This window comes from Sardina pilchardus, chromosome 14 (genome assembly GCF_963854185.1).
Source record: "Sardina pilchardus chromosome 14, fSarPil1.1, whole genome shotgun sequence".
Lineage (NCBI taxonomy): Eukaryota > Metazoa > Chordata > Actinopteri > Clupeiformes > Clupeidae > Sardina > Sardina pilchardus.
In genome coordinates this window covers 14,942,627-14,957,069 of record NC_085007.1, presented here as the reverse complement: position 1 = coordinate 14,957,069, position 14,443 = coordinate 14,942,627, and the positions used below count along the sequence as shown (strand labels likewise).

The following is a 14,443-nucleotide window of genomic DNA, read 5'->3' as shown; positions in this document are numbered from 1 at the left end:
AAGAAGGTACTGCTTTAAAGCAAAGCCTCTTTATTACATTTTAAGGAAACTCCATTCTGTAGATAGACAGTATTTCTTCATGTTTTTCAAAATTACAGCGTTAAAGAGAACCACAAATCAGCAAAGCCCAAGATGCCACTATCTGTACTACACCATGTTTACCTCTGGGGAAGTCCCTGTCTTAGTAGCCAACGACCATAACCTCAAATACTTCTGTGATTTTCAAATGACAGACAACAAGAGATGCCCTGACAACAGCATTAATGGTTTCTGCATTTAAAAAATAAATAAATGAAATGCTCTACTGAATCTTAAGCGTGGTTGATCCTTTTTCATGCTGTTTTAATACAATTTATGCCTTTAAAATGGTTCTATTTCTTAAATGAGTGGGGCCTGTGTGCCCCCATTTTTCCGAGTGTTCAGTTCGAGTTTTCAAGATCTGCCCTGCCTTGGTCTGCCTCCCTGAAATCACACCAGCAAGTGTGAGCCAAGCCCACTGTTCTGCTTCTCAAACCAATACTTCAGGTACAACAGGTAACAAGAGTGCAGTACTAGTACAATAGTATCAGGGCTAAAGACTGAAACCTGACAGACTCAACACAATACTGTATATAAAAAAAGATAAGTACAGAAAAACACATTTAAAAAAAAAAAAAAAAAAAAAATTGGAGATCAAGGGACCTTTAGAGCTATTAGTCAAGATGAAAGAGCCCCTCTCAAATTTGGGAAGGAAACGAACAAACTTTAAACTGCGGCCCTCTATCTTAATGTATGCTAGAATATGTGCATTTTAAAAACTAGTGTTACTTTTCATTATTTTTCATAGCAGTATATTATATTATACAATCTTGGTCTAGGCACTTTTTCCTTCCATACTTCTACACCATTTTTGTCAACATATATATATTCATATATATATATACTTCTTTTTTAATAAAGAATAAGCCTCTTCATGTTGACAGTCTGGAGACCTGGCCAGCCGATGACTTTTAAAGGTTTTGTCTTAAGTTCCGAGAACACCATTCTGCTTCAAAACACTGAAAGAAAACTGATTTCAACACAGACTAAATATCTGTCAAGCAGAGAGCCACATTGAGTCAGTTACAGTAAAAAAAAAGGACAAAAACAACTAGGGATAAAGCCAAATATATGGAATCAATCATCCTTAGGAAAACACACACACTCTCACTCACACGAATGTGCGCTTGCACACGCGCATGCCCGCACACACACACACAAAACACACTTAGAATGAAAGTGGGGAGAAATAAATCTAAAACATGAAAAAAAACCCATCAATATTCATACAGTAAAGTTCTACTCATTAACAAAAAAACTGTACATTTTCAGGTCCACTTTCCCCATATGAATATCATATGACAAGGAGAGGATTTCACAGCAGCGAGAAGCTTTGGGAAGGAGAACAAGAGGCGATTCTTACGGGGGCGTCGTCAGTACACTTCTACGGGACGAAGCAAGGGACCGAGCACTTGACAAGGAGTAGCAGGGAACTTCTGTCTGAGTTCTGTGCATGTGTGAGTGTGTGCGCGAGTGTGTGTGTGTGTGTGTGTACTTCACGCAGTGGCCTCCGCCACATGTAGCTCGTCATCGTCGTCATCCCCGTTTCGGCTTCTGTAACTGCCGTTGTGCTGTGCTGGCGGCGACACATCCTCGCTGCCTGATCCCGACGCGTCGCTCTCGTACTCTTTCTCCTCATTGTCGTAGTCACACTGCACCTGGAACAAACCATCACAAATCTTAGACAATGGCCCAATCCCGCTGTCCGGACTCACACTCACAGACTTACTTACTGTAGGTGTGTCTTGTTGCGAAATTCTTAATGGCTTAGGGCTGTCCCGATGTCGAATTTCAAAGGGCGTGAGTGTTCGAGTACTCACTTACCATGCCCTTATCGTGAGTCTGCATCGGTGCAGACTTCACCTAAGGGAATTAACCACAGTTCAAAGTGTTGTGACGTTTACCGCGGAGATCATAGGAAAATCCGGAAATTAGAACAGTAAACAACAGCATGACACACGTGCATGGTGCAAATGTCAGCAACGTCTTTGTTATTAAACATCGCCAAGGTACATGTGATTTTGTGAAGTGCTGTCCCAATCCCAAATACCTATCTGAGCCCATGTGGCCTCACACACTCACTCACTTAGCACCTGAGATCAATTAAAGGTGCACTATGAGATCCTGTTTGACGTCACTTCTGTATTCTGTTGACGTTCCACATAAACACCAAACAAAACAAAGCAAGCTCACCCCAGCCGGGTAACGGTCATGAACGCAACACGTGCATGGATATGGAAAGAGGATTTGGGCTTGTGCCGTGACACTGCCAACAGAAGCTTACACATAGGGTGAAGGCGCTAACGTCAATTCTATCAACTCCATCACACGCAAACTCAACTCAAACTCAAAAGACTAGTCATTCAAGAATCTTTCCCAAATCTTGTCAGTGTAAGGTAGGCTTTAGACAAGTCCCTAGACCCTACTTTTTTTTCTGTTGTTTACATAAAATAGTAGGTTTCGACTATTTGACATTTTGACAGAAAAACTACACACAAACTGTCACAGCTGTGGTACACAACAAGAGTCTCCAAGGACGGGACCTTTAACGGCTACGAGCTAACGTGAGTTCAGTCATCTCTTCAGGCGTTACGTGACGGCTCATCAATGCAGCGGAAGGGGAAGCAGGCAGAACAGAGCTTAGAGATAAGCATCAACCCACAAAGACAGACAAATACAGCCCTTTTAAGCGTGTTTGTGGTAAATGTTCTTAATGTTGTACTCTTTATTGTTTTTTCCCCACCATTCTCTCTTACTCCCACAACTAGGTCACTCATCACTATCTAACACAACTGACGTTGACCTTCCATTACAATTGAGGTCATGAGATAGAATCAGGAGATCTACTGTAAATCAGACTGGTAAATCTCACGCTTGGATGAGCCATGTGTTACTGTCATTTTAGAAATGATAATGTCACTACCCGGAAAAAAAACTGGAGTAAACTGATCTGTTCCAAAGAGTACTTTAGTAAACAATGTCATGTGAGGTTCACAAATGAATTCTAGCCTGTTGAGGCTGTGCACAGAAATGCACTAGAGCAAAAGTTATAGTGAAACATACTGGGGTGTTATCACCCCAAAGACAGAAACTGATTGGATGAATGGATCCGACTAGCCTGACTCTCGCCAGACCCCTGTAGTTCCGCCATGCTCCACCAGGGGCGTTTCGCTGAGCTCCACACAAGGGTCTGGGCTCGAGGGCAATCCAAACTCCTTCCAGGGAGCAAAAAATGATGAACCAATCAGGAGCGCCGAAGCGAGTGTTTGATTCAAACAACAATGGCGGCACGCAGCGAGGAGTCTTGTGCTGACATTGATTCTGCTACTTCAACCGTTTTGTCGAATCTATCGAGTATTCATTCTTAAAAGGTGAACAGAGAATGGTTTTGAAGACATTTACTGGTGGCAGGATCCGACCATGGTACGAGGTGATTAAATCATAGTCAATTTGATGTCATTCCGCCTAAAGTGCGCTTCTCTCACCGGAGTGTGCTTGGCCTTGCCATCTTGTCTGTCTTTGTCTCGGGTGCTCATCCTCCGGGAGGTCGAGCGCTCCCTCCGCTCCCTGCTGCTGTCTCTAGTCTTCTCCCGCTTCTTGTCCTTCTTTCCTCTGGTAGAGAACAAACAGAGAAGACACTACGACATTACAACAGTACATGGTTAATGGCTAAGGAAGGCTAAACATAACTGAGTTGAGTAGTAAAATGAGTGAACCGGGTCACAAGATGAAACATTTGTGCTTAGACATTTACATTATTCCAACACATTGAACATGTGTTTCTGTACTGTAAAAGTGTTCCATGGCCAGGTCCTACCTCTTTGGTGTTGGGGATTTGACTTTCCTTCTCGGGGACCTGGATCGAGTACGGCTTCGTTTCCTGTGCCCTCTAAAAAAACATTTAGAGGAAGGAAAACAACATTTATGAAAACATACCGTAATTCCTATTATAAAAACTATTAGCCACGGGTTACACATTTGTAAAATTTCTTCAGGTATGAGATTAATACACGGGAGTAGTTAATATGGTATTGATATGGTTTTATTTATTTTAACTTTCATAAACCTGTGGCTTATACACGATGTGGCTAATACACAGGACATGACTGTACTTATTTTGAGCAAAAGTAATCAGACAAAAAGATGTCACTGGGGTTATGCCTTTTCTCCCTTTCAGTTCCACTTACCTGCTTGTGCTGTGTGATCTCCGGGACCCACTATAGCTTTTTGGAGGAGTCCTCAAGCGTTTCTCCTTCCGCCGGTCATCCTTTTCCCAGTCGTCATCTTTATTCCGCCCTCTACCGTCCCTCTCTTTCCGTCTGTCCCTAATGTAAAGACAGCGGAAAGTGTTAAAGTGCCACAGTGGAACTAACTGTTATACTCTATGCCGTCCCATGTCACTTGAGACATTCATAACGACAAACTGTTATGACTATTCAGTACGTATCAACATTCATCAAGTTAGTCAGTTTCATCAGTAACAATAGTTAGCCTAATTGACCAAGAATATGTCTTGTTTTTCAGCAATGCCTCTATCATGAAACACAAAGGGGGAGTGCCTGGATAAATTGTGAGGGTTCAGGTCTACTGGTACGCTCACCAGAGGATGCAGATTAAATGGGGTGGCAGTATATCGGCCCCCTTTGGACTCAAATTCAAATCCTACAACATGCTACGCTAACCACTCTAAAAGATTTCCAAACCAAACAATAATGACGCTAACAAACTCGACAGAAGTGAGATTGAGCAGCATGGCAGACCTGGAACGGCTGCGGCTGTGCCTCCTGTCTCGAGAGCGAGAGCGCCTCCTGTGGGAACCACGCGAGCTTTGCGAGTCCCCATGACGCGACCTCTGCGACGTCTTACTCCTGAATAAGAGAAAACCACAAAAATTATCAGTATGTACTTTTAAAAAAAAAAGATACCCTATGCAGTTTCAGGTATTGTTGGCGGCTGTAGAGTTTCAGGTACTGTTGGCGGCGGTCTCCTAGAGTCTATGTCTATATTTTACTCTGCCGTTGTAAATGGCCTACTTCTCATGGCTTGTTCCCCTTGTACACGATGAAAATGTTTTTGTTGTGGAGGTGAAGGATTTACATCAGGGAAAAAAGCATTTGTTGAAGATACATTACATGACTGGTTTACGTGTTAGCAACTCGCTAAGGCTATGTTGTGTATGCCAATTCCCCTATTACAAGTTAATTTACCATCAAATTAGTTATGTAAAGGTTATATTCAGGTAAATATCTTACATAGTGTACCTTTAAACCCCTTTATTGTCTTGTTGTCTGCATTAGCAAATGAAAGCGTTAGCAGAACGATCAAGCCAGGTCTTGAGATTCAGATCTCAAAACTATTTTACGTTGAAGACAACAAGCCAAAAAAATCGATGCAACTGTCTTTGTGTGCTTGAACAAATAAGCTAGTTCAGATTTGTGTGTTTTAATTCATTTCACCATTCTAAAGCAGTATCTCTGCTCTTCATCCCCACCGCCTCCTCTCCATCCCACCCAGCCCATCCTACCTCTGTCTGGAGCGTGAGCGCCTCCTCCTGGACCGGGACCGCGAGCGCGAACGGGACCTGGAGCGGGACCGAGAACGAGACCTCCTGGAACGTCTGGAGCGGCTGGAGGAGCGCTCTTCGTCAGCTACAAACATATCGACAGTCAAACCATCAACACTCAAACAAACCAATCAGGTAACACGCTAGCATTGTCTGAAAATGTCATAGTTATAGTTAGTTAGAGTCATAGTTATTAGTCTTATGGTTTTGAAACGTGACTTACAATGTATTAGTTTAAAAAAAGAATAGAGTGATGTCATGTATGGTAACTGATCTGTTGGTCCATAGATAAAATGTCAATCGCATAAGGCGCATGTTCCAGATGCTCTGAGCACAGATTTGTATAGCAGGGAGGAACAGTAATGGCTAGGCTAGGGTGACCATAGGGGAATGCTACCTGGCTCGATGGCAGCAGCGATGGTGGACTGGGCCTCGCGGACTCTCTTCATCACGTCCTCCAGCTCTTTGGCTGCTGCCTGGGGAGTGAGCTCGGGGGGCTTCACAATGGCGTTATTGGAATGGTTGATCCTATAGAGAGTACATAAAATGTACATTTGTAATGCATTCATTTAGCACATGCTTTTATCCTAAGTGACTTACAGAATGAGAAATAACAGAGGAGAGATCCTAGGTAGGAACTACAACTGTTTCAGTAAATACCATTACTAGTGGATAAGAGCGCAGACATTATAAGCACTAGATGTAAACAAATCAGTCACAGTACTACTGAGACAGAACAGCCAAGACACAAGTCTACCAATACTTTAAAGAGAGGTGAGAGGCTCACACCATTGCAGACAACAACAAAACTGAGTGAACTATGACTGAATGCAACTCACTTTAGTGGTCTGTCTCCAAACATTACTCCGTTGAAAGTCAAGGCCCTGGCGACGGAGTCCTGGTCAGCGAACTCCACGAAAGCGAAACGCGTGGGCTGTGTCTCATCGCCGGCCATACGCACAAACTTCACGTCGCCGACCTGCTTGAAGTACTCCAGTAGCTGCTCAGCGGTGGTCGTCTGTATAGGCAAGCCAAAGAGATAACAGTGTAATGAAATCAGGTCTCACGTCTACGTTATGATGAAGGACCAAATCACTCAAATCATGCATCATCATATCTCAGTTGGCTCAGATTTCTGTATTTGACCCAGTTGAACGACTTACTTCTAGCCTGGCTAGCAACTACCACTTCTCAAATGAGACGTGGTCTGGCAACCAAGCGTTCATTTTCTCGTATTTGAAAAAAATGCCCAGATCCGTTCATTGGGCGCCACCGATGTCTATCAAATGCGTTTGTGCATAGCTCACCATCGTCTTGCTTTCCCCCTGTTCTGTGATTGGTCCCCTATCTCAGGCAAAAATTAGGGCAGTCGTTTCCAGACTGCCTTAGCAGCGTGAATGAAATTGCGGCATGGGGACACCCAGGTTAACTTACTTCTGTGTTGCAGTACAACTGTCTAATTTAACCCGTTTAATCCCAAATTTTTCCCAGACATGAAAATATCAAAATCATGTGTCTTGAGTAACCCTTTGAAGTAATCAATTACTATTTTTTAGAATTTTAATAAAAAAGTGGGTGAAAAGGAGTGTTTTATTTTCGGTCACAATTGTGACCGCTAGGCAACTACAGAGTCAGATTTTGGGGATTTTCTCTTTTTTTGACACATTTCTTTGTCCAATCATCTCATTTCCAATAAATTCCAAACAGAGATGATATGGGGACATTGTCCCAGGTCTGTTATTTTCATTTAAATGTGTATCACAATACAATACTCAACATAGCCTCTGCAATTCTCTGCTATATTCTAAGTGTGCCGATTTTTACATAGAGAAGCCATTATATCACACTATTATACATAGCTATTGTAATAGCTGATTTTCTATGCTGTTCTTTATCTTAATTTTACTTTCAGTCATTACCTGCACATATCAGATCTAACTGACTGTCCAGATTTGATAATCATACCTCAAAAACAGTAAATCATTGTCCTCATTGACTACTATTTTACATATGTCACATATACAAACTAGGTGGTGGGGGGTATAATCAACTCGCCAGTCAGCCTGTTAGAGGCATAATGCCTAAATGTATGCTGAGACCTGCAATAGACATGAACAACCTTACCATGTTTACATAGAAAAGCCATTATATCATCTATATCAACTATATACCACAATGCAACAACCACCACATGTTGCAAAAAGAGATGTCGTTTGTCTGTTTATTATTGTAAATCAAGTTTTTAAGCCAAGTATACTTGCGTACACAAGAAATTTGGTTTCTGCATTTATCCCCTCCGTGAATTAGTGAACACACATGAAGTGACATCTTAAGTTACCTGGTCCCTTTGCTCCAAAGGCCTCATATTCATAAGGCTCTATGTCCCCAGTGTCCTATATCCTGGGACCTATGCTCATTCGGGTATCTACTATGTGCTTTATAATGCTGGAGGACCCTGGAAACATACAATGCTTGACCTGGAGAACACAGGACCCCTGTCCCTGATCCCAAATAACCCTGAGGAGCATAGGAGCCTGCTCTGACCTCAGTTATTGGCCTAATCTAGTGTCAGAACGGTGTGATATCCATTATTTTGCTCAATTTAATTCATTTTACTACTGGATTAAGTAAGGTTCTAAATACATAATAGGACACAGTCTGTAACGTGGACATACAATAGTGTCAGGACAGATTGATGAGACAATTATTTTTGATCACATGAAGCTGTGCTTCTGGTTTGTCTGCCTGGCCCCTGTGACATAGGCCCTTTACTGTGCATAAGTGTGTGTGTTGGGGGGTGGGTTGGGGGGCTGTTGGGAAAGGGGTGGGGAATATATTTTCTGGTAAGGTTGTTCATGTCTATTGCAAGTCTTTGCATACATTCAGCCAATTTGCCTTCAACAGGCTGACTGGCGAGTTGATTACAACTCCCACCACCTGTGACATATGCAATATAGGAATAGGAATATAGTCAATGGGGACAATGATTTACTGTTTTTGAGGTATGATTGTAAAATCTGGACAGTCAGTTAGATCTTATATGTGTAGGACATTACTGAAAGTAAAATTAAGAAAAAGAACAACATAGAAAATTAGCTATTACAATAGCTATGTATAATAGTGTGATACAATGGTTTCTCTATGTAAAAATCGGCACACTTAGAATATAGCAGAGAATTGCAGAGGCAATGTTGAGTATTGTATTGTGATACACATTCAAATGTAAATAACAGACCTGGGACAATGTCCCCATATCATCTCTGTTTGGAATTTATTGGAAATTAGATGATTGGACAAAGAAATGTGTCAAAAAAAGAGAAAATCCCCAAAATCTGACTCTGTAGTTGCCTAGCGGTCACAATTGTGACCGTCTTCATGTTCACTCATGCTATGAGAACGCTGAACAAAGTTCACATATTTCATTTGCATCCCTCCATACTAGACACCTTAAAGATTATGTGTACCCAAACTCTTTGCCCTATTTTTACATAAACATACTTTTCTAAGCTTTAGTTTGGGAGCTTTTGGGTGGAAATTTTCTGTTCAGGGTGCAACCAAAACATAAGCAGCTCTGACCATGTGACAAATTACACTACACATTTGGCACTTCACATATTTAACTGAGACCCTTTCAGGTTTCCATTTTTGGGGAAAATGTATTGATACTTCATACAATGACATCTGTAAAGGCACAGAAGCAAAAAAAAAAAATCGGTCACAATTGTGACCGTTGGGATTAAATGGGTTAATCACAAAGGCTACCGAGCACTATTGAAGGCCTTGGAAGGAAAAATGCTTTGGGTCTGTCTTTGTTCCTATCACCATTCCTTTAGTCTACATTTACATAAGACATCTAAAGACAAGGACATTCAAAGGCAAGGTCCACTCACCTGAGAGTTCAGGTTACCCACGTAGACGGTCCTCCTTATCTCATCGATTTTAGAGGGATCCACATTCCCCATGATGGGAGGCTGCGACACACTCCCAAGGGCACTGAGAGAAGGGTCCAACACAGCCGGAAGCACTGCCAGGGCTGCCACTGGGGGGAGACTCACGGAGCGCTACCCACAAAAAAACCACAACGGTTAATAGTTTGATCAGACCGATCAGATCAATAATATCACGGCAGTCCATGCCAAGGTCTTTACAAACAATATGCTTGTTTGCTTTTTTTATTTTTTTATTTGTCATTAGATGCAGTAACTTTATCCTTAACATTAAAGCAATCCTTAACAGCCTGGTACACACAATCCTAATTATTGTCCAACAAAATCCCTTTTCCACCCTTGCCACTATCAGTGTATGAAAAGATGTATGAATGAATTGATAAGCAAATAATAACCACAAAGAACAAACAAATAAATAAGCAAAAAGAAACACATACATTCGGGGATGGGGTGGGGATGGGTAGGAGTCCCCCTCCGCCACTGGGTAGGAGCACCCCTCCAGTTCCACTGGGCAAGAGCCCTCCAGTTCCACTAGGAAGGAGCCCTCCAGTTCCACTCGGTAACAGCCCTCCTGTTCCACTGGGCAAGAGCCCTCCAGTTCCACTCGGTAGGAGCCCTCCTCCACCACTGGGCAAGAGGCCCCCTCCACCACTGGGCAAGAGGCCGCCGCCTCCACTGGGTAACAGCCCCCCTCCTCCACTGGGTAGCAGGTTGGTCGCTGGAGTGCTGGGCGCCAAAAGCGAGAGTGCCTTGGCCTCTTCCGGAATCTTCCCTGCAGGTCAAGAGCACAGGCATTAGCGTGTGACACTGGAAGAGGCTTGAGCCACCCCCCAATTCTTCTGTCTGCTCTACTGACTGCACTGACAGAGAGTGACAGAAAGAGAGAGAGAGAGAGAAAACAAGAACCACCCTCCTACATCCCGAAACTCTATTGGCTGAGGTTTACTAATGCAATACCTGTGTTGCCCTATGAGCTGATAAATGTCCAATCCTTCTCATTAAGCCTCAATGTTTGTGTTTTTTTGACTATTTTTTAAAACAATATTCCAGACAGAAACGTTCAATAATGGCTTTCAAAGATACTGTTTTCACCTAATGCTTTCCTCAGCCAGTTAACATAAACACGAATCACTACATTACATTTTTTTTCTTGTCCCAAAAGAAAATCTGGATTGCCTTTGTTACCACACATCATCTTTTAAAAAAAATAAAAACAAAAAAATAGATCAAAACAAACGTGGAGAATGAGTTGAACACTTGGAGGATAAGGGTCACCTGTACTGGAAACTTATTGGTCATGACCCATGCGATATCACGCATGGGCGCTTTTCTCCTTGGGGGCGATCGTTTCGCAGTGTTGGATAGGGGGTGTGCAACACAAGACAACCGTTCATGTTGGCTGCGTCACTAATAGCACACAGAACATCAGATACAGAAAAGAAGAACATTTTTAAAGAGCCGTTGGTGGAAGGGTTTCGGAAAATGTCCCCCCAAAATCTGTAGTTAAAAAAAGCAAAGAAAGAGAAAAAAAGGAAAGAATAGGATATCTTTTAGCCCTAACTCGTCAGTTATCCTTGAAGGACAGAAGATAGTAGTTGACGTACTACAAACTAAAGAGTTTGGGGTTTTTTTAGCGGTGATGAATGGCTACCACAGCATTGGCTTTGAGTGGAATTAGGAATTGAAAAGCTAACAACATGACAAGTTGGGGCTTAAGAAGAATCGCTTCTAAACAAACTCAACTACAGCAACAGGAGCAAGTGGAGGACAGACTGGACTTGTGAAACTTGTACCACTCTATCTCCCATACCCCTGGGACTAAATTAGAACCATATAGAAAAAAGATCATGCAATCGATCAACTTGGATGTGTCAAGACAACACATTCTGTTTAAAAAAGGTGAAAACCATCATGTGGAAATGTTGTCCCTAACACCAAAGTGATTTCCAAAGTGTTAACAACATATATCCTACCACAGTATATTTACAGAAGAATGTAGCGCTGAATGCTTGTTAAACGTGGGGTTATCTATAATTCTGATAAAATAAAGTGCAACCTCCTTTTCGCTAACAGTCTTAACAGAAATAAATAGAGAAAGAGGGAGAGAGGGAACGAGGTAGAATAGAGAGATGGAAAGAGATATAAAGAAAGAAAGAGAGAGAGAGAGAGAGAGAGACAGAACAGAGTGGATTAGTCATCTCTTAGAAGCCCAGGTACGACTCAAACACCCACCCTGTGGACTCGGGGTGCCAAGTCAACCTAGACAGCATTTTGAAAAAAAAAAAAAAAAAATAGAAACACGATAAAGGTTGCACCGGTGGGGTCAGGGAAATCGGGATTGGAACAGTAAGGGGCAGGGGGTTGGAGAGAAGGGGAGACAGAGAGGGGGACAGAAAGAGAAAACAGAGGGAGGAAAAAAGAAAAAAAAAACACAATGAAGAGAGTAATATGCAACAGAGCTGTCTGTACCATAGGCAAACAAGGGACAACATGACAGAGAAGAGAGATAGAGATAGAGAGAGAGAGAGAGAGAAAAAAATAACAAAACAAACAAATAAACAAAAGAAAATAAAAATAGAGACAAGGTGTCCATCTTGGAAGGTTCAGCAGCTATTCTCCTGGTCACATCCCCCCCTTGAAGGCTGCGCTGGCCCCAGCGGGGATAGTGGCTTGGAAAACAATGCCTGACTCAGGCTAGTGTAGTGTAACAGCTGGGCCAGTCTAGTCATCTGATATGCACACATAATCACACAGAAAAAACACACAAAACCAAATTAATAAACTCAGTAGCCATCCAGCAGCACCAACTCACGAGGACAAGCATTTCAGGGGAGTGAAGTAATGACAACTAGGTGATATTTTTTTTTGTAGTCGTTTCTGTTGTTGTTGTTGTTGAGGTTGTGGTGGTTGCCTGAGTTTTTCTAAACACAATATACAGTAGTAGTTCCGACAAAAAAATCAGAGGTATTAAAAAAAAATAATAATAATAAAAAGAGAAAAAAGATGTGGTTAGCTACATTTTGCAATGTGTTATCCTCACCAAGTCTTAAGCACACTTTTCTGCCTGTTTAACCCAAATAAACTCATTGCATTACAAATAGTACTGGAGAAAAAAAAAACAAAAAAAAAACGATTGACCTCGGAGATAATATAACCAGAGGCAGTAATCCACAAGCTAAGGTTTAACTACTGTATACTGGTCCATCTACTTTCCGACAGCATGTAGAGTCCTTTCATACTAATGTGTTTTGTGTGCTGGGATTAAAAAATCATACAAGATATGAGGTAGAGGTGCTAATTTTCTATGGTTGAACTATTGTTCGTCCCTCATTAGTCCAACTAAGGTCACACTACAGTCTACAGCGACCAGTTGTCTGTGCAAAGAAAAAAAAGCAAAAGCTATGGTCAATGAACCCATCTCTTGGTAATCATTTCTGACCATACATAGGACGCCTCACACACAGGAAAAAAAATGACCAAACATCCAGAGATGAGCAAGCCATGTCTCTGCTTGCTCCATAATGTTTGATATGCTCAAGGAGTGAGAGTGAGCTGACAGAGAGATCTAGAGCAGAGGTAGATAAAAATCACTGTTTCAGAGATTGAAAGTTGAACATATTTATTAGATGGGTAAGGCATAAACCCCATACTAGGCCACAGCAAAACAGATGTACTCACCCTCTGCACATGGCACAACGATCAGAGCTCTGTCAATAAACACAGTGTTGGTTAAATGTTGTGCCACACCAACACTGGAAGGATCTTGGTACTTTATGTAACACACTTTCGATGAAAAAGACAGTGGGGCATTGCTGAAAAATAAAAGAGACAGTGTGATTAGGACTGATGTGACAGAAGCCATTGTAATGCAATTATTCTTTGCATACAACCACTGCATAAACTGGATACAAGTTGAACATTGTATGAATATAATGATGGAAGGATCCTGAACTTCTGAGAAGAAGAACGTAAACAAGCTGACTGTTCTCTGTTTAGGATGTGTCAGCAGCCAGGTAGGTAGGCTAGATCAGTTATTTCGTTCAATGGCTCAGACAAGGAGAGATCCATAGCTTCAGGTCTGCCTCACTCAAATACCAGAACTTACACATGATATGTTTCAAATCGATGCAGCCAGCAAGCTAACCTTGGTAACATTACCCCTGACCAATCACAATATTGTAGGGGTTCAGTGAATGTGATCAAATGAACAACTACCATATTTTGAATATCACACAATATATTCTGTGATCTATTTAATGGATTCCAAGGGCATAACATCAATGTAAACAGACAGGAAGCTATGGGGTATCCTTCGTTGGAAAACCAACCAGCTAGCTAATGTTAACGTTACATGGTTGGGGTTAGCACGCAGACTGGGTAGGTAAAGATATGATACGATAACGTTCCAGTCCGACGTAAGGTTAATTGTAGATACATTAGGGCACCGCGTATGTAATATTACAATGAACTAACGTACGCAATTAATGAGCACGGCTTTGGATGCATTACAGTCACAGAGTCAGTCATTTTTATTTGACTACTATGGCGCTATCGACACACTTACTCGGGGGGATATAGGCGCAACTCTTCGATGTCACCGAGAAAGCCAAAAAGAGTCCGCATTTGCTCGCTGTTTACAGCTGATGACAGATTAGTTATCTGTATTACGTCGGTGCCTGGTATTCCGCTCATTCTTAGGACGCAGGATTAAGGCAGACACTCCTTTCACAGAATATGTGAAGAATATAATGTAACCTTGCTAACTGGCTAATATTGCATGAGCTTATGGCAAAAATGCTGCCAGTCCCAATGGTAAGGAAGAGGCCACTTGCAAACATCACAACTCAGAATAGCG

At 42.0% G+C, this 14,443-nt stretch overlaps 2 protein-coding genes across 3 annotated transcripts in view; one reads left to right on the top strand and one right to left on the bottom strand.

The window, feature by feature from the left end:
• LOC134101378 (G2/mitotic-specific cyclin-B1-like) overlaps positions 1-14,443 on the top strand; it is a 202,480-nt gene that overhangs the window by 167,855 nt on the left and 20,182 nt on the right. The window lies entirely within an intron of this gene.
• Positions 14-14,401, bottom strand: srek1 (splicing regulatory glutamine/lysine-rich protein 1). The gene is made up of 12 exons (XM_062553687.1): positions 14,153-14,401; positions 13,267-13,400; positions 10,026-10,360; positions 9,532-9,702; positions 6,481-6,659; positions 6,039-6,169; positions 5,603-5,726; positions 4,839-4,946; positions 4,266-4,403; positions 3,896-3,967; positions 3,564-3,690; positions 14-1,736 (listed from the first exon to the last, which is right to left on the bottom strand). Exons 1-12 carry the CDS (start codon positions 14,278-14,280, stop codon positions 1,575-1,577), a joined length of 1,809 nt encoding a protein of 602 aa, XP_062409671.1. The 5' UTR covers positions 14,281-14,401; the 3' UTR covers positions 14-1,574.